Genomic DNA, 23,300 nt, shown 5'->3' on the forward strand with positions numbered 1-23,300 from the left:
GCCCACTGGACTTCTTGAGGAATAATAGTAATTCATTACTTATGATTCCATCTCTTTTTAATTCTTCAATGGGATTTGTGAAGTGTTGAACCAAAACCAGTTTGTCAAAAACCGCTCTTCATAACTTCACCAATACCTGAAAACGCAATAGCATTCTCACTACTGAAATTTAAAAACCAAAACAAACCACCAACACCACTTACTGAAGGATTCTTGGGAAGACCAGATTCTGGACCACACAGAGAAAGTACGTTCATTAGCTTCTCCCTAGTTCTTCTCTGAAAAATATACCAAAGAAAATCACATGGCAAGGCATCTGCTGGAGATCCAGGTAAAAATGTAAAACATCTGCATTTTGACTAGTCATTTCGCATCCTGACATCCTCTAAAAAGAATCTTACTATTTTTTTCTTTTCACCAGTATTAACTTTTAATTTATGCTATATGCATTTACTGTTTTGCTAAGACACAACATAGACTTCAAATTACACTTAAACAATTTTTTTTTATACATTCATAAATAGTGTCTATAATATATGTATAATGCGTTTGAGATACCATGTACCTGAGATAGCTGTGGTCTCTTCCAGCTGACAGGAACTAATGCATTTGAATTAGAGCCTGACGAAGTTGAAGAAGTGCTCCGGGTAACAGCAATGACTTTTGGCTTCCCATTTCTACCAGCTGCGCTGTGTTGATCACCATACTTATTTCCAATAATTGGTGTCTATCAAAGACAACAAACACTTTCTTAAAATTCAAATCCATATTAGTAAAGACCACACATTTGATTTTAGAATTTAGTCTTATATAAAATGTAGGAGGGTTTGCCTGTTTGTTTGTTTTTAAGCATTCTACGAAGCCCATGCCTAATCCACTGAGCATCGGTACACTGGGAAATACAAAGCTGAATAGTTCTACCCTATGCAGCAGGCTGCCATTCTGCCCACTTCTGTGGTTTTTTGAATTATGCAAGTTTTATGCTGACAATCTAGTTATATTTTTTAAACACACTTTAAAAACAACTGTGTTCTAAGTTTAAAAGATGCAAAGCCTCTCTAAAGAACCATTCACAGACATGAACAAACTGTTTTCACAGACAAGCAACTTCGCTAACATACGCACACTTCTGAAAACCAAAGATCAAATTCAGCCATTTTGACAGCAAATGGTACTCCAGTGAACTCTGTGGGAATTCATCTTGTCTCTCAATTATCTGCATCCACCGAAACTTCCAGTAAGAAATTCACTTACCAATTTAAGTAATGCTCCTAAGACATCTGTATCTCCAGTCATTATCTAGGGTCAGCTTCAACCAGGAGCCCTTACTTTTGATTACTTCTAAAGTTTCCACAATTTTAACATCCCTCTATTACACTGCAGTCATTTGGCCATACTCCCCTTTTCAGACATAGAATGAGTATCAGCTGTACTAATGTATTATTTTGAGTTCTAATGAACCCTAATTGGGGAGTAGGGGTGTTGTTTATAACTACAGGAGGTTTTTCTCCAGTTGCGTTCATCTCACACTGAGGTTCCTATATTCTGTATCCTACTCTCTCCTCTAAATTTTCTCCCCCATTTGAAAGTCACGCCAAAACTGCAGTACAGGGTTTTAATCCTCTCAGCCCTTGAATGCACAACCCTTCACTTGATGAAAGCCTGGAATGTTCAGCTGCAAGCCGCAGCCAGCTGCATTAGCCTGCTCTCTGACACAGCTGAAATACCCTTGAGAATAATCCTATTGACTTTTAGTAATTAACTCTCCAGATATTCAAAGGGGGGAAAAGGCAAAAACACAACATAAAAGAATTCAAAGTTTATCTTTCAGTATGACTCTAATTACATGTATGTAAAACTTCAACATCTGCCATTCTTGAAAATGATATTTATTTTAAAATATATAAACGGAGAAGGCTAACAGAAAACAAATCTGAGTTTGCAACAGAAAGTCAGTATTGCATTGTAATTTAAATATAATAATTACCTCTGATATATCAAAATGGAAATCTAAGGTCTTCCCAGGTAGCTCCTTGGAGACATTATTAAAGATTTTCGTGAAAGAGATTTCAGGAGAACCTATGTCACCTCCATAAGTCTTTGGAATATCGTTAGGTACAACAAGGCTTGCTGACCGAGACACCACCAGTTTCAAAATATTAAGGGCTTCCTTCCAATATGGACTCTAAAGAGAATGTACACAAATCACAAAACAATCACTTCAAACAAGACAGCCATTTTTAATGTACAGTAGGATTTTGCACTGATCCATTGCAAGATTCCCAAACCCAAAAGCTCTAATCTTCTATATGTGGCTGCAATGTGCTCACACAGGTGGGCGGCTTCAGACCTTGAAGTGCCAGGAAGGCAGCGGCACGGTATCAGGTCATCCCACTGCAGGCGGTCAGCTCCAGCCAGGCAGGCTCACTAGCTCCAGGTCACAGAGCCAGCCACACCAGACTCTTGTTCCATGGGCTTCGCTCCCTGTATTTACACTACGTTTTTTACCATTGTCTGAAGTATCTGCCCTTCATGCCCCAGAAGATAAAAACTGATAGCATTTAAAAGCAAAACAACTTCCACCCCCTGGCATCTTTAATTATTTTACACTTATGGGCAGAGTAAACTGAATTTGAAACAGACAAAAATATTTTGTGCTTTATATTTCCTCACACATTTCAAAGATCTTAAAAAAACCAAAAACATTTAGAAGCTTTTTATATAGTATCAAACCAATGAAGTGCTTAAAAAAGCCAGGACAAAAGTATGAGAACATACATACATACATGAAAGTATGAGAGGCAGAGCCCAAGTTGAGTGCACTCTCCTTAAAAAGATGATTAAGTAATGTAAATAATTCAGCAGTTTCAACAACAGAGATTGTGGAATGAATTGCAAATGAGACTTACACCAAAAGCAGCACCTTGGGAAGGTTAAGATTTACACTTCTGAAAATGGTAGGATTCTACCTGAAACGTAAACCTGCCAGTGTTTGAAATCAGCAGGATGTCTGCCTCTTTTTTTTTTTTAATTAGGATGCCATGTTTGTTAAATAATTTTTTTATTGCATTAAAAAAATAAACACCACTTTCAACGGTCTAAGTAGTATATGCTTCCTTGTAGATAATGAGTCTTGAACAATCTCCTGAATTTCTGTGCATCATAAACATAAAAAAAGTAGTCTCAAACTTGAACCATCCTGTAGCAATTTAAATTTGCTATGATGTATTATGATTGCAGAGGACTAAAAAAATCAGCTTAGTAGCACCACATTTAAACAAGACATGTTCATTTATGATCTTTTCTTTTGTCATTTATAGTAACAAGTTTTACTGTATCAAAAATTCATAGGTTCCTCTGGAATATTTTTTCGCTAGTACCATTATTTTGATAGCTAACATCTAATTAAGATTACATTCCATGGTAGTGTGGGCTTGCATAGAAAGCTCAGATAAAGGTTAGAGGCGAAGGAAGCAGCCATCAGGCCATGAGAACTATAGTTATGCTAATCATTCCATTTTGCCTAATGCACTCTGACAGGAGCACAATATCTAAAGTACATACCCATCAATAACAAAACATCCAGGGAACACTATTTTTGCTGGTTAATTATGATTAAACCATTTGACTGAAATACATTTGGCAATAATGGCATTCAGGAAAAAAGAAAAGGGGTGTGGGGAGGGGGGGGGAAGAGAAGAATATTGTGCACTGAAATGGTTTTATGCTCCAGGCATTTTTATAAAATCTTTCAGCAAGATGCTAGACTTTCTTCCATGAAAGAGATTTTCAGTAAACTGTATTCCAAGTACAAAGGATCAAATTACCTAGGGCAAAACTCTGTTGTTCATCTTTTGGGGACCTTCTTTAATAAAAAATGCACTCAAATTTATTAAGATGCACCTTAATGTTCCTCACAGATATATTAGTGAAAGGGATTTAAAGATGCATCTAACTGTAAAACTTCCTTTTGAAAACACACACACTTAAATAAAACATTTGTGCAGTATTTAGCAGTAAACATTTCCTTTGAAGGATCATCACCTCTAACTACACATGTAGAGTTGCCTATATCTGTAAAGAGATGCACATTCACCTAGGTAACTTGTCCCACAAGATGTAAATCAAATTGGACAAATACATAAGCATATAGTGAATTAAGTACATTGGACAAAAAATAAAATACCCCAGAATCCGACTTTGAAGAACTATTTTTATATCTGAAATAAATTAACCCCCCCCCCCCAATCAAGTGTAATTTCACTACCACTTTGATAATAAGTAGAAAGGCTTTTATAGTTTTTCAGAGTACCTACCTGAACATATTTACCAATAACTTTTATGATTTCCAAATTAAACTGCTTCACTGGTGCTGTGGATAGGTCTATATGACTCAGAAGACTGTAAATGATCTGCAGTAAGGACTGTTGCATACTGGATAACCCTTTCTCTAACAGCTAAAAAAAAAGGGTTTTAAAATACAGAGTTTAATTAGGGCCTTTAGTGGTAGCAAAAAGTGAAAACAAACATTAAAATATAGCTAACTTCCATACATATTTATCTTCCCCTTCAAGAAACTTAAGTGTACCACTTCCTGTTTTTCAAAACTTTGTTTTAGCATTTAAAAAAATGTAATGCAATAGAACAATGTTTTCAGTCCTAATTCATTTTTTTCCCTTAATTTTGACACATTTGTTAGAACAGATCTAAAGCACTAAATAGAACTGTTCATACAAATTCAAAATCTCAAAGCTGTATGAAAAACAATTACATCTATGCCTTAAAGAAAGCTGGTAAACATAATCTTACGAACAAAGTAAGTACATATAAAGTAATTCATGAGAACTGAAAATATTTTTTTAAATATTTGTACACAGTTTGAAGGGATATACTTCAAGGACAAGCTCTACAAGCTTTTCACACAAGGTACTTTTTTAAAGGTAATAACAGTTTTCCTGTATGAATGCCTGGCAGAATCATACACTGAATTCTATAATTTAAATTATCTTTGATTATATACTATGCAATACTTACAATTAAACTTTGACATTATTTTTTTAAGTTGTGATAAGGACATCTTTAAATGTGTACTTGAATGAAAAAAGGTCTCTTAAAATTTGCCCTAAGTATATTTTGGTAAAGCCAAGACAGTGTGCACATTTTATTCATGTAGCACAGAACATAAATATCTACTACAAAACACTATTATCATAAAAAGGGATCTTTCCTTAGAGGGATTATAATTTCAAGGTACATTTAAATTGCTGCACTCAAAAAATGGCAGTAGTCATCCCTTTTCTATATCCTAGAACATTTTAATATTATTGTCCCATTATGGAAGATGTGCTTCCCCCTCCCAATATTCAGAACCATGAAAAATAAGGAATTGGCGATGAGTAAATGTAATGTTGATCACAGACCGTCAACACGAGATACACTTTTTTTAAGAATTTACCTCTGCAAGATACGTTACGAGGTTAAATGTGGCATCTGAGAAAGAGTCATGCAAATATCTACACACTACATTAATCCAGTTAGAACAGTCTCTGGAGTAACTGTGTGTACTGTATAAACTCATCATATGAGCCAGATTGGCAAGAGTTGGTGATTTCTCCTCTGCACAAACCTGAAAACCAAAAAGCATATTTAATTATACTAGAAATGACAAATTTTTAACCTAAGCATTGAGAAGTCATTATGCGCTTTTCCCAGATTTCACTCTATTTTCTAATAACTGAAATTGAACTAATCACACAAGCAACACCTAGAATTTCTGTTGAATTTTGGTACTGTGGCATCCATGCTCCAAGTTTACCTACAACTCATACCAAACTTACCTCAACTAGTGTTCCTAGCTAGTAGTGCAAGTATTTAAGGGACAGCAGTAATTTCTGGATTTGCATCAGGCATGTACTCCTTTGAGGTGGCCTGCACACAGTTAAGTGATATACATATCACAGTTTGGGCAGCCAGAGAGCTATGACTGCATCTCCTGTGGCAGACAGCACTTTCTTACTCCCTTTTCTGCATTATTCCTTAAAATGCAGACTGTCAGGCCAGCGTACCACCAGCCTGGCTTGAGATTGTTGGTGTGTACCATGCACTGATTTAACAGACACTACAGTTCAAAAATATTCCAAGGTTAATCAGTGTGTACAAGTAACAGTAAGAACATATTACCTTTTCTTCTCTACCTACCAGTCTGAAAGGTAGGGATCACTTCCTTCTCATAAGTAAATTAGGAAGTGTGCTTAAAAATTGATTAAGCTTACGTTTAAAATGACAAACTGAAAAATCAGACAAGTAAGAAAAATAACTGGTATCATTAATAATGAAATTTGTTCTTTACATCTAAATGTTATAGAATAAGCTAAATGTGTTTTTTCATTGACAAAGGGAAACTTGGGGGTTGATATGAGGTCCAACTATATAAATTGGGACTAGATCACATCTTTAAAATAGGAACTTTTATAGTTAGTTCTATATTACTGTTAGAATCACGTAGAAGTATTACATATGGGAGCAGAAAAATAGAGAAACAATGCTGGTATAAACTCCTGGATACTCCCTCCAGGCATCATTTTACATACCTTTGCTATCCTGTCAGCTGTTTCTTTACAAAACTGAGTTGGGTTATCAAAATGTTGGATCAGATGAGGAAGTAGGCACAAGATGTTTAGGGGAAATCCTAAACACATACATAAACACAGTTATATGAGCCCTAAAGATTTTTAATAAAACTTAATTTAATGTGGAGTTATCTGGTATTTAAGAACCCTTACAGCATGACACATACATTCACACAGATATATAAATTATATATATGCGTACATGTACCTAAGTGTATATGTATGTAGAATGTATATAAATGTGTCTGTCTTAGGTATAAATATGCATAAGATGAAAACAAAATCATCACCAGACCAATTAAGCAAAACTATCATGAAACTGGATAGCTTTAGGCAGTACAGTCACATTGTTTTTAAAATGTGCAAATGTTTGAAATGGTACTAATTGAGCTAGTTAGCACAAGATCATGAAAAATAATACATGTGCTTTTAAAACTCACTTGTAAGCAAGTTGAAAGTAAGTTAATAGTCAATTCATGAAGTTTATGTGCAGTATTTCTTAGCAGATAATCATAGTGTGTAATGTATTCCCACTATCTAACAGTGTAACATCGACAACTACCAAAAGCATTTAATGGAACGAGTTTTTTTAAGGCAAATGCATAATTACTACTGATTTTGATTACACTTAATTTGATGAAAAGATATTTTTTCATCACACATACATTTACTAAAGATACCTGCTAACTGAGAAGGATCCACCAAAGCATGCCTGGAAATTGTGATGAGTTTACTGAGGAGATGTACTGTCATTTCTTGTGTAGATGCTGAAGTAAAGCCTTTTAGGAAAAGCTGCTGAAGGCCTGGAAAGTTATTCCATTTCAGTTTATTCTGCACCTTTTCTATCTTTTCCCGACTCTCTGATTTATCCAGAGGCAAGTGAATAAGCAGCTTGTTGAGTAGCTTGAGAGCCAAAAGGTATTCATACTCATAATCTGACTCTAGCAACGAAGCTGCAATCCAAAATATGGTGGCCATCAAGTTGACAGGGTCAGTAGTGGGCTGCACATCATACATCCCTCCCTCTCTCAGGGAGGAAAGGCTTCTAGTCCTGGCCAAACTTCCACCATGATTTATCCTTCCATCCATTATATCCAGTGTGTTGCTCCGTCGACGGTCGCCTCTCCGCTCAGTGATTAAATTCAGTCTCAAAGAATTACTCCTGGTATTGCTGTAGTACCCCAAACAACTGCCACTATTAATGGGACTTGTGCTTAGATTTATCTGTCCAGTGCTTTTCCTATTAGCTGCATACTTGTTTCCCATTACAGAATCATGGTACGAGGTTCTAAAATAAAAATCAGTATTACATATTATTCCATGCAAAATACTTCAATAACATACAGTTTAGAAAAAGAGAAGAAAGGAAAAAGATGTTACACTAATCACATATATACATACACAGTGAATACTCCGCTTCATCACTGGAAGAGTATTATAATATATGAAAATACACGATTTCTATATATACTACTAAAATATCCTTACGGCATAAGGACAAGACTGTACAACCCCAGAATACCAAAATAATTACATAACAATTTGGTAAAATCTGAAAAATTAGCCCATAGCATATAGGAGATTATCTGTAAATGAAGATCTACCATTCCAACTTCCCTATACATGTGATAAAGGTAGAAAAATGAATGAATTAATAAATGAAATTATTTACTTATTACCTTATATTTGTCTGAAGTATCTGACCTAGAGAAACCAACACCTTCCAGGTCTGATGCTGAGAAATGGAATATATTCCTAGAAATCTTGACATTTTCAAAAACTTTGCCAAGAAGTCAAACAAATAAAGATGTCTGTACATTTAGGGATTTTTTTCAGTTTGCTACAAAGTCATTGAGCTAACCACTCAGACTGTAATGAGACACACAAATGACTCAGACTGTTCAATTACACTTCTCTCATCTATGGACAAATCATCTGAGGCCTAAGACAGACTAGCAGTTGCTGTCACTGAAGAAATTTCTTCTGTATTAACACTGGAATAAAAGTATTTATAGCAGTACAGCAGTTGTCATCTGTGAACCTTAAATTATTTTAAATTATCTTTTAAAGATTGGTGCCATTACCTTCATTATATATATGGGGAAAAAATAAGACCCCCTAAAAATTACACTATTAATCAAGGTCAGTAGGGCCTGATTAAAAAAAAAAGTTCTAAATGTACTCAGTGCCTTTATTTTTAAGAGGTTTCAGAAGAACTGATGACATTTCAGAATTGAGCCATAAGGCACACTTTTCTTTTTTTTTCCCCCCAAATTGGACCCAAGAGGGTAAGTTGGAAAGGTAGCAGAGATCCTTTTCAGAAAATCTAGATTCTTAGGAGTTTTGCTTGAAGCAGAATGATAAAAACATAAAAGAGCAGGCAATTTTGCTATATGGATACAACCATTCTGCAAAGACAACATGAAATTATTTCATTACATTTGTAATACGGATCTTTAATAATTCAAATGTATAAAAATGTGTAATGTAGCTTGACTAATAAAAGAACTTACTGAGAAAGGGCAGAAAGCAGGTCATAATGCTTCATGGTTTCAGCCAACGTATCAATAGCAGACTCTAAGGTCAGAAGCAGTTCTATGACAAAACCCTGGGGAAAGCCACAGGTCATTATAAATTATGCAATATGCACAAGGAAGATCATAGAAAATCTACTGAGTAGTGATACAAAAATATAAAATCAGCATCAGTAACTAAATTATTATTTCATGCTTTAATTAGAACATAATTCTGATGAGACAGCTCAAATTAGCCATATAGCTTCAAGACAGGGAAAAACTTTAATTTATTTCCAAATATTCACAGAATTTATTCTGGTTTGCATTATTTTTAAGGATGGACTTAAGGATGGAGTCATTTAGACTCTCATTTTGCAATATTAAAACATGAGATCCACTTCTTTAGATGTACAATGACATTAAGTTGATGGTTGTTAACACTTTATCAGGTTAAGTTCTTAATAAAAGAAAACATAAATTATTTTTTATATGGCTGATCTCAGGATTCTCTAACTATGAAAGAGAAGGTGTTTTCAGGAAACAGATGTATCAAACTCTCTGAAAGTTCCTATTGCTGTAGAAGAGAATGTGCACAGCTCATCTTTTCATCATTTAATTATGTGAAAATTCAGAAAGTGTCATGATTACAACTGGTTTGATATTTGAAATATCTTTATTTAAAAATAAAAAGCAACTGAATAAAAAAATGCTTTTAAATTTTACTATCATTAATATAATAATGCAAGTTATGTCATTTAGGCAGACTTAGCTTTCTAAGAAAGTGGGGGAAAAATTTCCAATACCTGAGCTTCTTCTCCTGCATCTCCAACAGTTTCTACTAGTCTGGAGAGAACGTCAGAAAGTGTAGATGCAGTAAGAGGCTGCTTCAGAGCCCTGAAAATCTGAAATGACCTCCCAGCATAATGTCGAGAGGAGCACGACAGCGCAGTTTGCAAAGCAACTTCACTGAGACGGTGTTCCAACTGAAATCCTCCTATAAAAGCAAATAAGTACTCAAGCAACACAATGTTTTATGAAAAACAAACCCACTTGAATTTAATGAAGAGTAAATTGCCAAAGTCATTCCTAACTTTAAAATACTCTCATCTTCTATATTTTTCTCAAGGAGTATTACTCTCTAAAATCTTTCCAGGCATATAAACTTGTATTCCATAATACTTAACACTGGAGAGACTTGTAGAGAATAAAACATTTATGATTTGAATATTAAGTGTCCACAATAAATTAATAAGATATTTTATCTCATTCCTAAAAGATTATATTTAAATCTGTCATAATAGAAACTGAAGTGTGCAATACAAAAGAAAAATCTGTTATTTAGAAGCAGTAAGCGATCACCTAGAGTGATTTTATAGATAACCCGTAAATTTACAGGCATTCAAAAAAATTCATTTACTTTGCAGACTTGGACATTCTATCATGCATCAACCATTTTCTAACATACCTGAGCTAGACTGTTTAAATATAGATACTACATGCTTTAAAAACACAGTTAACTGTTCAGCACTCTTTATATTAGGGTTCTTGGCCGAAACATCTTCATGATTCCAAAGTGGGCCTCTTTTCCTAAAAACATAAAAATAGAGTAAACAGAACATAAAACATAGCCTTTGTCATTAATATTATTTAAATGTTATTTTAACCTTGAGGTTAACTGCAAAAGAATCTACTAATTACCACATAAAAGAAACCATGTAGAACTGCAGACACAAATGGAAAGAAGTTTGACAACTGCCCAATATTATACAACAATATACAAAAAGTTAAGACAAGGTGAAAAGCAATATATCAGATTCAACTGAAGTAACAGCCTAAGTTTAGGAAGAGATGTTCTCTGTTCGATAATACTTAGTTATCTAATAAAGAACCTGTACAACTAATACCAGTATACACTTCTTAAAACAATCTCCTTTCTTCCCATTTTCTTCCCATCAATACACCACACTATTGTAAGTTTAGGCTGATGTAAAGCATAAGTAATCAAAAGCTTTCAGAAACAGGCAGGATTTCAGATTTACACAATCTTGAAAGCTTTATATAAACCATCAAACAAACTGCACAAGTGTTGATGGTTTTACAGGTGTTCTTTGCCACAAATTCCTGGTTTTTGAATAGCCAGCTCTCTACTACTAGGTAATCCATAAACTCCACACAAATCTTGCAGCTCCCTAATTATCTTTATGTATTCCAGCCCTAAACCTTTAGAGGGAAAAAGGGAATTTTATAAACTGTGTGGCAAGCAAAGATAACAGACCTGTGTAGAACATGGAAAAAGACTTTTAAACACTCAGGACACAAAAGGGTGGCCAAAATTCTCTGAAATTGTTGGAAAGTTAGAGTTGTTCATAGGCTGTATAATTTAAAAACACTTCAGGATTAAACTATCTCTTACTGTTGATAAAACAGAGACAAAATCAGACAACGTGATGCCAAACAGTAAGGCTTTTGCCATATTTCCACGAAATACATGTCTCGACAAAAATGAAAATTGAAATCTTACCTTGAGGTAATAAATTCTATGAGAGTTTTCACTTTTTCATCCTGCTCTACTGAAATATCAACCTCATTGAGGATTGTGGTGTGCAGATGAGAAATGGCAGCACTTGTATTTCCTAAACTGATGCTAGAAGAGGTAGAACTTGAACTAAGCCCTGAGTCTGTCATTGGGGAGGGCTGGTAATCAGGTATAAAATCATGAACACCTGCTGACATAAGAAACAAGATGATTATGCACTCTTAAGTTGACAGTTAATATTAAATATATAAAAAGAAAAAATAGTCCTCAAAAAATCAATAACTTAGCAAACATAATGAGAATAATTTAATGGATGCAATAATTTCAATGAAATCAACAAGTCTGATATATGCAAAGTCTTCACATGACTGGACCCTTAATAAGCAACTGCTAGATCCCTTTTCAAAACCACTGTATTATGTTTGATTTTGTATTGGTAATATGAGAGCTTAGTGGTTTCTGAAGCATCTCATCTTAATAAGTGGAGACAAATGATATAAACTACTTCCTAATACTGTGCAGATAATTTTTTTGTTGTTGTTAAAACTCAGTCCCAGTGTAACTGACAGCACTTTAAATCAGTGAACACTAGGTATTAGCTAGCGAATTGACTCTAAGCAGAGCCCCTCTTGCTGCACAAAGTTTCTCTGAAGTTAGCTTAATCTTGCTGCTATAAGATTTTTCTCTCCATGTAAAGAATCACGTGGCAATAAAAATACAACTGCAGTAACTCCTCACATTACACCTCTATCTATCTACGAGGTGCTGGGAGAAAGTAAACTGGCAAGGAAAAGTGGGACGCGAACCTTTGACTGTAATAATTGTACATAAGCTTGAGACTCGCTGACATCCACCACAAATTTTCACTCTACAGACCCACAGGGTTTGGACTGGCATATTAGCTGGTTCCAATAAAATTTACCATCAGCTTGTCTGACCTTGTGCTAGGCATGCATACATGTAATCACCTTAGCTTAATCACCAGGAATAGTGTATAGGTCACCATATAGGTGCACTGGTAAAGTTCTGCAAATAGGTTTACATAAAAGAATTCTTCCACTATGCCCACTTTTTAATTTCTCGTTGCAATGAATATCAAATTCACAAAACAGACGAGTATTTTTGGTTAGTGACAAAACCACTTCTGATGTGAATAAAACAGGACCAACCCATTGTATAGCAATATGCTGCCACCTACTGAAATAATATGAAATACTAGGTTTCAAAAAACCGAACTGTTTCACATTTCTTCAGAAACTACAATAGGCTCACACCATCAAAATATTCCTTTCATAAAGAGATACATAGAAAATATATAGTTTCCTGCATAATTACAATATTGCAATGTAAAGGTGAACATTAAAAGGTCATACCTCGAAAGAATATTCTGATAGCCTATTGAACAACGCAATTACAGCTGACAAAAGTCAGAAATTTAAAGTTGCTGCTAACAAGTAAGAGATGTATCTTCTTGGTTTTTACTTTCAAAGGCATCATAAAACCTGCTGTATTACAGATCCAAAACACAGAGCGCGCTCTGTGGTTTTCACTACTATTTAATCATTCAACTGTGCTCCCTGCTCCGATGACTGAGCACAAGTGCTAATGTGAACCATATTCATTTTGACTTAATTAAAATCTGAAGAAATACATTTTAATGCTAAGGACTCAGGAAAATATTACAAATAACAGAGATTTTAATAATGCCTGGAAGAAAATATAACTTTCCATGTCATTTTAACAAGCAACACTTAATAAATCTAAAGCATACCTGTGAAAGTATAATCTAAATGGGTAGTTTGCTTGACAGTAAGCACCCTGGACTCATTGAACTCTCTGTTTCTGAGCAGGACAGAAGCAACAGACTGGACATTGCTGCCAGATCCCATCACTATCAGTAGATGCAAAAGCAGCTGTTTACAATGCTCGTAGACTTCAGGGTGACAGTGGTCAAAACCTAACACAAAAGGAAAATGGAAAAGCTTTATTACATTCAAAGGACACGCTGAATTAAATTATTGAAAACTCAGCAGTATTCAAACTGGTCTGTTATACTTTACCAAATAATAGATACATAGTTCACTAGACAATGTTTTTTCAGTGTTTCAATACAAAAACAAAAGCATACAGTTTAACAAACTTTAATATATTCTCTTGTTTCTCACACAGCAGTAAGAACTTAATCTGTGCTCTGTATGAAAATTACTACACAGAGAATCAAAGAAAAAAATTGAATTTTACTGTGTCTTCTACAAGGAGAAAGAGGTAAAAGACGCTCCAACAGAAACTGCCTTCAAACAACTTAAAAAACCTCTTAATTATATTCATATTAATCAAGCTGAAAGATATTTAGTTGAATTTTTTAAAATATCGTAAATATTAACAAATTAATGAGATTTCAGTACCATGGCAAATGTTAATTTAAATGTGGAAAAGAACAGCTACATAAATAGCTACAGTTCTGAAGTTACTAGACGTATTTCTGTAAGAATTGAATTACCTATAAAAATTGCATGAAGCAAAAGATGCAAGTATCCTCCCCATTCCACCTTTACGCTGTGGTCAACTATCAAGTCAGTCAAAAGGATCACTGCTATATTGCATCTAAAAACAAAAAAACAATTTGTTAGAATGTAACATGAACCTTACAAAGAGCTGCAAAGAGCTTAATATGCTACTAACCAGTATTCTTTCTTAGGTCTATAAAAATCCACAAAGTTGTATTACACGGGAAAAGATGAATGCTCATAATGAAGACAGAAAAACTTTAGTCCTCCAAATTAAAAGGCTGAGAAATCTTAAACTGCTAGACTTGTGAGTAAAACTGCAGAAAACAAACGCACTATTTACTGTCTTTAAATCTGTCTTTTAATCTCCTATCTTTAAATTACTATATTTGTGCAACACAAATTAAAATGTAATGAATTGCCATCAGCACTGTTAAAACAGTTACCTGTGAAGAGACATGCCCGGGGGAGAAGTTTCAGGCAAGTAATCCACCAATGGTGACCAGCAACCTCCAGTAGGTGGAAAAGGTAGAGGCTCTCCTTGATTGTGCTCCATCACTTTCAACCGCCAGTTTGAATAGAGAGGCATTGAATCACCTAACACAATAGATAATTAAACCAGAGAAATATATATGTAATATGTTTCTGTATTATATAGTCTTCTAAAGAAATATTTTTAAATTCTTAAAAAGCTGAGATCCGGGAGGGGGAACCAGCCATAAACAGTAGTAGTTGGGCACAGTTAAAAAAAAAAAAAAAAAAAAATTTTGTTATTTCTTTTAGGATAAGGATGATTCTACAGAAGCTACACATAACAGAGTAAGATTTGTTGAATAGGTTCATAAAAACGATGGATGCACATAGGGAACATGGATGCACACAAGGAAAAAAAGGCAAAGTGATCTAATATAATTTCCTTGAATTTCATACCTCATGTCAGATAGGAAGTTAAGGCTGGGTCCCAAGATCGTACTGAACTAATTTTGAAGAGCTTCATTTCATTATAGGCTAAGGAAGTATTTCTCAAGAGCAGCTCTTTATAGGTCTCGCTAGCAAAAATCCACCAGTTATACGTGTCAGATAATGCCAGCCTGATATATGGGGCAACTCAGAACTTGCCACTTTACACCAGCATAGCCCAATCCCACTCCTTGACAAAAGTCACTGCTCAGTAAATCAGCAAATTCGTCAAGAAAACACAGAAAGACATTTAGGTTTTGATTAAGAAAGCTTCAAAAGTGAAAGAAACACATCAGCTATTTGGTGTGAGAGTATACTGTTACACATCCAAAATATTTTTCTGTTTTTAAATGAGATGTCTTGGACTTCAGAACAATCAGTAAAAGCTACAAACAAGTAAGGAGACTGCCTCAACAATTCAGTGTTTCAGTCATTCTACCAGTTGTCCTTTTGGAAGTATAGCTGCAAAAGTTTCAGAAGTTCACACATGTTATCAGCTCATTATCACCTTCTTGACTGGAAGTGACAAACTTATTACTGATGGAGTATGTGAATCATCATCTGCTTCAGGATACTCTGTGTTGCTATCACAAATAGCAAACAAAGATGAAAATGACCACAACTGTGATACTGGACATCACCCATCCAAGCAGTAATAAACACACTGGCTGCCCAGAAGGTCCACCAACCTGACACTGACCCAAAGTTTAGCAGATCTGCATCAGTATGCCCGGCCCTTACAACAAGCTCTGTAGAGGACATTATGTTCCTCTTTCTTGAAAGAGGCAATGCAAGCCACATATTCACTCTAACCTTTATGGTCTGCAAAGAATAAGTCATTAAGGAGCACGTAAGCAGATCCTAAGGGAGACTGTTGCTTCGATACAGCATGGGACACACTAGGTTCCATACTGACATGTAATGCTCAAAATGCAGAAACTTACATCCTGTTGTTCAGTAGCACAAGAAAGGTAAGGAAAAGGCAATACTGTATCATGTGCTGTACCATACCCAGACACCTCGTAGCAAAATCAACTGTCAATAAAAAATTGAGTGAAACCTAAGATAGTGTGTGGGAGCACTATAATGAGCTGGATCAGACTGAAATATATCTGATAATCCCATGCACGGTTAAAGTACAAAGTAATTTTAATTACCAACAGCTTGTTAGCTGAAATGAGTTTCAGTCAAATGAGTACTCTAACAAAGCATACAGAACCCACTAATGTAACCATCATTTACTGTCTTGACCACTGTCCTCATTTTTGCCTGATGACATGAACTGTTTAGCTTTCCCTAGCATTGTCATGATGATTTTGTATCTTAGGAACTGGTACAAAAGTAGCTACAGTTAATAAGCCTCCGTTAAGAAAGTCTCCAAAAGTACATGGAGCTTCAGGAGAAATGTCTATGTCTTTTTCCTTACCTCTGCACCTCAGAAAAAAGAGACCATAGATCACAAAAAATAACCCAAAACATATTTGCAAAACAAGCTTGAAAATTAGAGGTATACAACAAGATCCTTCTCCCTGCTGTATTTTCCTTTGCTATGGCTTCTCAGAAAGTTTTGTAGCCTTTTCTTTTTAAACAGGTCAAGGAGTGCAATCATTTAAATGCACAATTACTTCTAATTTTCTATTTTTTTTTAACTTCTTTTCCATCATTTTTTTCCTCATTCATGTCATGTTCCTCCTGTTAATCTCTCTCCTGTTTCTTCTGTCTAACCATCTATCTATCTTTGGTGTTGGTACTGGCAAAGAAAATACAAAGTAAAACTGCTTCATTTGGGAAGACGTTCACAACTCATTCCAGAGGACAAGGGAAGGAAAGAAAGTGTGTTATCTTCCTTGCACGTTCTATTGTAATCAAATGTATACTACACTTCAATAGCAGTACTAAGACCGAGGAATGTAAAAGACCCGTATTTTTTAATAAGTTCGTGCAAAAATCACTGATAATGACTATTTCCTCACATTCCACAACCTTCAGCAAAACTTGTGAAATTTTGGTTTCTATCCATAGGAATATTATTAAATAAAAATATTACTTTTTTCCTCTTCATATGATCCTCCAGAGCTGCTGCTGTAGCGAGATTCTAGTCTGTGGTGCTGGCGGTTTAAGTTACTGTTCAACCCACTGTAGATGTCTAGATGTACATAACTGTAGGAACAAATAAAGCAGCACTAGTAACTGACATTTCTGTGACAAAAATTAATCAGCGTCTCTCAGTAAAACTGTATTGCAGCAAAACTAAGTGTTATGCAAAAATATTTCATCTTACAAGGACAATCAATATGACGCCAAAGCTTCTCAGCTGTATAAGACACACCTCTTGTAGCAATGCTAGATAAGGGGGATTCAAGCAGATAATCCACTATAAATTATATTTCTGTTAGATCATTTTATTTAAGTACATTAAAATATTACCATTATATATTAAGTAAGTTATTCTCACTCTTGAGCAAAATAATGAAAACCCTGTTTGATCTGGCACAGACATATATATACACACACACAGAGTCCAAGATCCCACCTCACTAATCTGATAAACTATAAAGAAATCAGAGAAATGGGACTGCCAAAAGCACAATTTCCAAGCTGTTTCTACATAATTTGCTAACACTCTCTCCTCCTGGCAAGTCCAAGGCCTACACGGTATATCTTATCAAAAAGCATATACCCTGGGGTGGCGTTAGACAACCCTACAGCATGTGCCAAAACTCGCAGAGACTTTCAAAACTGCCTTCATTACTTTACAAGTTCCTTCAGCTCCAGCCCCCATAGCAGCCAAATACTTGTCTGTGCCTTGCTAGGCTGAATTCTGAATGACACCTCAGATTCCATAGTCTTCTGTGATTTATTGTCACACAGCCCGCCCCCCGCCCCCCCCCGCCATTTCATTGAAGTATTGGGGTTGTCTCTATCAATACATTTACTAATCTAACTATACTGACATAATTATCCTAGGGAAGGAAAAAAGTGTCCAGCTGGGAAATTATGTTGGAAACAGAATTACTACCACTTTCAAACAAGTCATCACAAAATAAACTGGTTTGTGCATTTACCGCATAGTAGCTACTCTACCATAACAGCACGTGTGCACTTTTTTCTGTGCACACTTTTTCTCACACTAATCATAGAATCCCTCTTCCCTTTTCACATTGAGATTAGCTATCTCATATTTAACACAAAATGAGAGCATGCCCACAGTCAGTTACTGTTGAGCTCCGAGTCCGCACCCTGACTAAGTCTATGTCAGCTGTTTGTTTTCCACCACCCTCACACTGGTACCACTGTCTGGCAAATTTCTCCAAAGGATTGTTCTTAAGAAGCTCAAAACTTAGGGAGGGAGGTATCTGTTCTAAAGCTAGCTGGAAGGGATCTTGCCACAGATACCAGGCATCCAAATACCCTAAATGGGAGAAGAAACTAGCTTTCAACACAGGGGCACTGTTGCTTTCTAGCAAGCTAGGAAACCAATTGGTGAATTGACTACATTACTAAACTAATAACATTTGCCCTTGATGTATCTGCAGTATAATTTCTCATATGTAAACATATACAGTCCGGTGTAATAGTAGCTAATTTAGGCATCAATAATAACATAGCTATAGCAATACAAAGCCTGACCTGGATTAGTCCCTTTATTTATTCAGTTTCCTCTACAGCTTTTCGAGTTCAAATTACAATTAAGGCTGCTACTGTTAATCCCAAATAGTATTCCAGTTCTGTTGCTTAAAACTTACAAAACTTACAGTCAGGTATTTCCTGCAATGTAGACATACCTAGAGCCATTGAGATGCACACATTTATAGTAACTAGCAGGAATTCCTGTAATTCAACTAATAACTGTTTTTTGAGGAGATACTTACTTCTCTTCACTATTGTCTTTTACATGTTTACTGTCAGGGTTGCCATCTGTGGGAGCTACCATTGTATTGCTACTAGAAGTGGTACCTGTGAATTATGGATAAAGAAAAAGATTGGTCAACAGAAAAGAAAAGCAGTCTTAAGCACTACATGATGACCCTTATTTACTTGTCCATGCCAAGAGCCCTAACCAGGTTTACACTACAGCAGCTGGCACAAATACAAACTGAGCCACAGAAATTACTTTCACATCCAAGAAAAAACTGTTGTTCAGACTAAAAGATTCTGAGCTGCTACCATAATTTCACTAACTGGAAAAAATCAGGAGAATCCATTCCAGGAATCTCTGAGTCTTCAATGTAAATTAAGTAGAAAGGCTTGTTTTTGAAGCACGATCTAGAGACCCATTTCTTTCTTTCCTGTATGCTATACCTTATAGTAATCCATAAAATGTAGTTGGACTTTGGTATGCAGTTAATTCAAACCACAAACAGATTAGGGATTAAAACCTAACAGCCTGCAGTGAAGCTTCTATCAATTTCTTTTTAAGAGAAACTTGCAAGCATCACACTGAATAGTTTACCACAGTCAGAAATACTTTTGCACTCTCCCCACAAATTTTGCTACTCTCAGTTACACTTAAGTGCAAGAGCCCCATAATTTTTTTTTCATACTTTTTAAACAATTTCATGAACAAGTGCCAATGCACCCACCTTGTGATCCAGATAGTCCCTACATGATAGGTCCAGGCTGCTTCGTAACATTGACAGCTTTGCAGCACAAAAGCTAAGTCCTTGCTTAGATACCCTACCATCCATGTCTTTTGTGGCTTACTTTGAAAGATGCTTCACCAAAACCAGACAGCTTTTCCCCACATTTTTCAGCATGTTCTTGGTTTGAAGCATGAGGTAGACACTTTCTGTATTTTCAGTGGGGGTTTTTTTGATGATTGATCTATTGTTAATTATTTCTAAATAAATTCTTCTAAGTAAGTGTACTTAAATCCTCTTGAATAAATTCCTACAGATGCAGCCTGTGTCTGTAACAGAACTTGAAATATAACTTACATGGATTTAAAATCAGATAAGTTTTCCCAGTTGTTTGACTGAATTGACTTAAAAGTCATATAGTGAGGGTAAACAGTGTAAGATCTCAACACGGACAAAGTCTAACACATATATTAATACAAACCTGTTCCTTGTCAACCTGTCTGATGTTCTTTAATAAGAACTCTGGGTGCACCAAAAACCGCAGATCTTGTAAAGCAAACTTTGTACCTTAATTTGTTTTTAGAAACAGAACGTTGTACTCCAATTGAATATTTACACATGAACTCCAATATTATAACTGATAATAGCATAGTTATCACTGACAATAATAAAAGTTTAAGTTAAGAAATTCTCACCTGAAGTGACAGAGGGGATTTTGTAACTCGAAGTAATGCGGTAATATGGTGGATTATCCATATGGGTGACTCCTGAACTGACAGGATCTGTAAGCTGAAGTTCACTCACCAGCTCTTCTAGTAGTTGCATTGTTTTATCTCTACCCAAATAAACAATAACTTTCTTTACCTGCCATCAAAAAAAAGTATATGTATGTAAAATAGTATGTACATAAATAAAATTTTTATTGCAGTGACTTGATTTAAAAAAAAGGAAAATAAGAGATTTGAATACAGCAACTTGTTGAATCAGTATCTACCTGCACTGCAAGCGAGGATACATGAAACTTACTCTAGTTCTCAAGGCAAACAAAACCGCTTTCATTGCTTTCAAGAGCAGCAAGCATCGGAAACATAAGAGTAAGAAAGTAAGTCTTCTGAGTTCAATGACAGTTATGTAAGAAGCAAACAATTTTCTTACTAAGGTTTTAGCAACACCCGAGATCAACAATGGAGCAAATGTATTCTGATATAATTTCTTTTCAATACTTCATAGTTGTGTTCTGTTCTTTTCCAGCAGGTATCATATTTTTCCTCATGCTATTCAGCAGTGCTCTCACATATGCTTTGACAAAAAATAAAATTGGTTTTGAGGGGGCTTGGGGGGGGGGGGGGCAGTGTTTAAATACTTGGTCATGTGAGAATAATCACACTGTCCCTACACGGTGTGACAGGTGCTTTATTTTACTATATTATCTGTCTGCTTTTTAGGACTATCCTAAATTATAGCATAGGAAAAAACATTTAATTCCCAAAATGCTCGAGGCCTTTATATACTCTGATAAGAATAAACACCTAACTATAGCAATATTTGATTGAGCATATAGCAATTAAGGATTCTCCACTACGTCTTACTTCAGCAAAATAATCCTGGTCACTGCTAAGCAGCAGCAGATGGATGCTAGTCAGTGATTACTGTAGACATCAGTAAGTTCATATTTTTTTTTCTGACATTTTCTTGAGTCACTACTGCTCAGTGATTTATTTCCATCCTTTAGAGAGAACTCTAAGATGTACAGTAAGCAAGTGATCCAGGGCATTTGATTTGTGGAATTAATTTGTCACCTTATTCAAACCCTACACGCAAAGATTTTGGGCTACAACATTAAGCTAGATTTCCTGATTTGCAATGGAAATGACTGCCAATCAATGAAGAACTTAAGCTGTCCTTAGTAAGAACTTAATATTATAGGTCCTGATTGTTTACTTCATATCCATTTTTTTTTACTATTAGCAAAACCTATAATAATTTTCTAATGAAAATATTACTTACGGAACTATCTTAATTCTTCCTAACGAACAGAAACCAACTGCTGCAGTAGATTTGCATTTTATGATGGCAAGGAGTTGTTCAGTATATACTCCTAATAAAATTAATCTAAATTTAGCATCAAACTCTTAAGTTTCCTTTTTATGATAAAGGAACAAAAAAATGCTAAGACTGATGTGGATATTTTAATAAGTCTTTTCCATTTTTTATGATTTACTCACTAAATAAGGTCTATGGCCCAGCTAGTGTATCCTGAATTTTGACAACTCGTAACTGATAAAACAGGTAGTGGACTGTTTCAGACTTACCACCCTGAGTAAATTCCAATATTCAGTGAGTTGTCTTAAGAAAGCCTCAGCTATCTTTAAGGTGTGATATCCCTTCTGGTTTATTTCCTTTCTCAAACCCATTCCATGAATGCTGGGTTTAACTGAAACCGATACTGAAATTTCAACACAAGTAACTCAAACAAAAGAACTGAATTTGATTTGTTCGTAGTATTTAGTGGTCACAAAATATGGGGCTACAGATTTTGATACTAGAAATCCAACCTCACATTTTTTGTTTGGTCATCTTTGCTGCTAGACACACAACTAGTTTTTAGAATATCAATAGCGCTAAGGAGAGACATATCACATACTCACATAAGGCAAAAGGCTGGGTTCACTGTTCACTCCACAGATACTGATCAAGAAGTGCAAAATTATTTTCAGATTCTTTGGCCAGCTGTCTGCCAAAGTAGTCCAGACATTTTCTATCTCTGACCAAGCCACTTCATCACCATACTAGAAAACAAAATAAATATCTCTCCTGAAAACTCCAGTAGAAAACATTGTATTTGAAAGTGATCTGTATTGACCAAGTGGGACAGGCTCTAGAAAAAGGAGACATAAATCCTGTAAGAAGCTGTTGCCATTTTAACATTCCAGAATGAAGCTTTCACATATATTCATTTTTATAAACACATTCTGGAAATAACTATTTTCTATTACAGCTATAAATATATAAAAATATATCTAAACATATTTGCATATATCATACATTTATACACAATATAAACTTTATACATTATATAAGTATACACATATTTATTTATATGTGAATTTATTTCTATTTTTATATGTTTATTATGTATAAATGAAAAAGCTATCTAAATTTAGTAGAGATCCATTCTCCCAGTTGCTGACAATCCTGAATAAAATTCCACGGATCACAGGCTGCAAAGATTTTTTTAATTTGTAGCTTAAAACATGATCTCTCATCAGTAGGATTCAAAGATATCAAGAATTGGCAGGAGCACTGCATTTGACCAATACTTCTTCTTTGTTGGAAGTAGCTATCACAGGAAGGAGGAGGGTCTGTCAGCCTCTGGCAACAAGATTGGTTCCAAAACTCCACTCTGAGATCATAGGTATACAGGCAACTTGGTATTATCTACCCAGCTAGACATCTATATTGCAAAACAACAGTTATATACTGTTACTATGTCACAATTACTGTAACGCTTGTATTACATATTAAGTATTTATCATAATACCTCACAACTATATGGTATAGTTTGGGTATAC

The 23,300-nt window shown here is 35.2% G+C and overlaps 1 protein-coding gene across 4 annotated transcripts in view; it reads right to left on the reverse strand.

The window, feature by feature from the left end:
* Window positions 1–23,300, reverse strand: part of FRYL (FRY like transcription coactivator) — a 103,651-nt gene that overhangs the window by 30,753 nt on the left and 49,598 nt on the right. For 3 of the 4 annotated variants that reach the window (XM_041118277.1, XM_041118250.1, XM_029998272.2), the window contains 18 exons: window positions 22,377–22,517; window positions 20,424–20,592; window positions 19,021–19,105; window positions 17,196–17,308; window positions 14,635–14,785; window positions 14,182–14,285; window positions 13,453–13,638; window positions 11,667–11,871; window positions 10,611–10,732; window positions 9,949–10,139; window positions 9,143–9,237; window positions 7,310–7,917; window positions 6,591–6,688; window positions 5,456–5,626; window positions 4,317–4,457; window positions 1,988–2,185; window positions 566–727; window positions 204–278 (listed from right to left, as the gene is read on the reverse strand). In XM_041118277.1, the coding sequence (XP_040974211.1) occupies window positions 204–278; window positions 566–727; window positions 1,988–2,185; window positions 4,317–4,457; window positions 5,456–5,626; window positions 6,591–6,688; window positions 7,310–7,917; window positions 9,143–9,237; window positions 9,949–10,139; window positions 10,611–10,732; window positions 11,667–11,871; window positions 13,453–13,638; window positions 14,182–14,285; window positions 14,635–14,785; window positions 17,196–17,308; window positions 19,021–19,105; window positions 20,424–20,592; window positions 22,377–22,517 (3,015 nt within the window). The remainder of the gene's footprint in view (window positions 1–203; window positions 279–565; window positions 728–1,987; window positions 2,186–4,316; window positions 4,458–5,455; window positions 5,627–6,590; window positions 6,689–7,309; window positions 7,918–9,142; window positions 9,238–9,948; window positions 10,140–10,610; window positions 10,733–11,666; window positions 11,872–13,452; window positions 13,639–14,181; window positions 14,286–14,634; window positions 14,786–17,195; window positions 17,309–19,020; window positions 19,106–20,423; window positions 20,593–22,376; window positions 22,518–23,300) is intronic. The other variant, XM_029999084.2, reaches the window with a different exon arrangement.

The sequence above is a fragment of the Aquila chrysaetos genome, chromosome 1 (assembly GCF_900496995.4).
Source record: "Aquila chrysaetos chrysaetos chromosome 1, bAquChr1.4, whole genome shotgun sequence".
NCBI classification, from domain to species: domain Eukaryota; kingdom Metazoa; phylum Chordata; class Aves; order Accipitriformes; family Accipitridae; genus Aquila; species Aquila chrysaetos.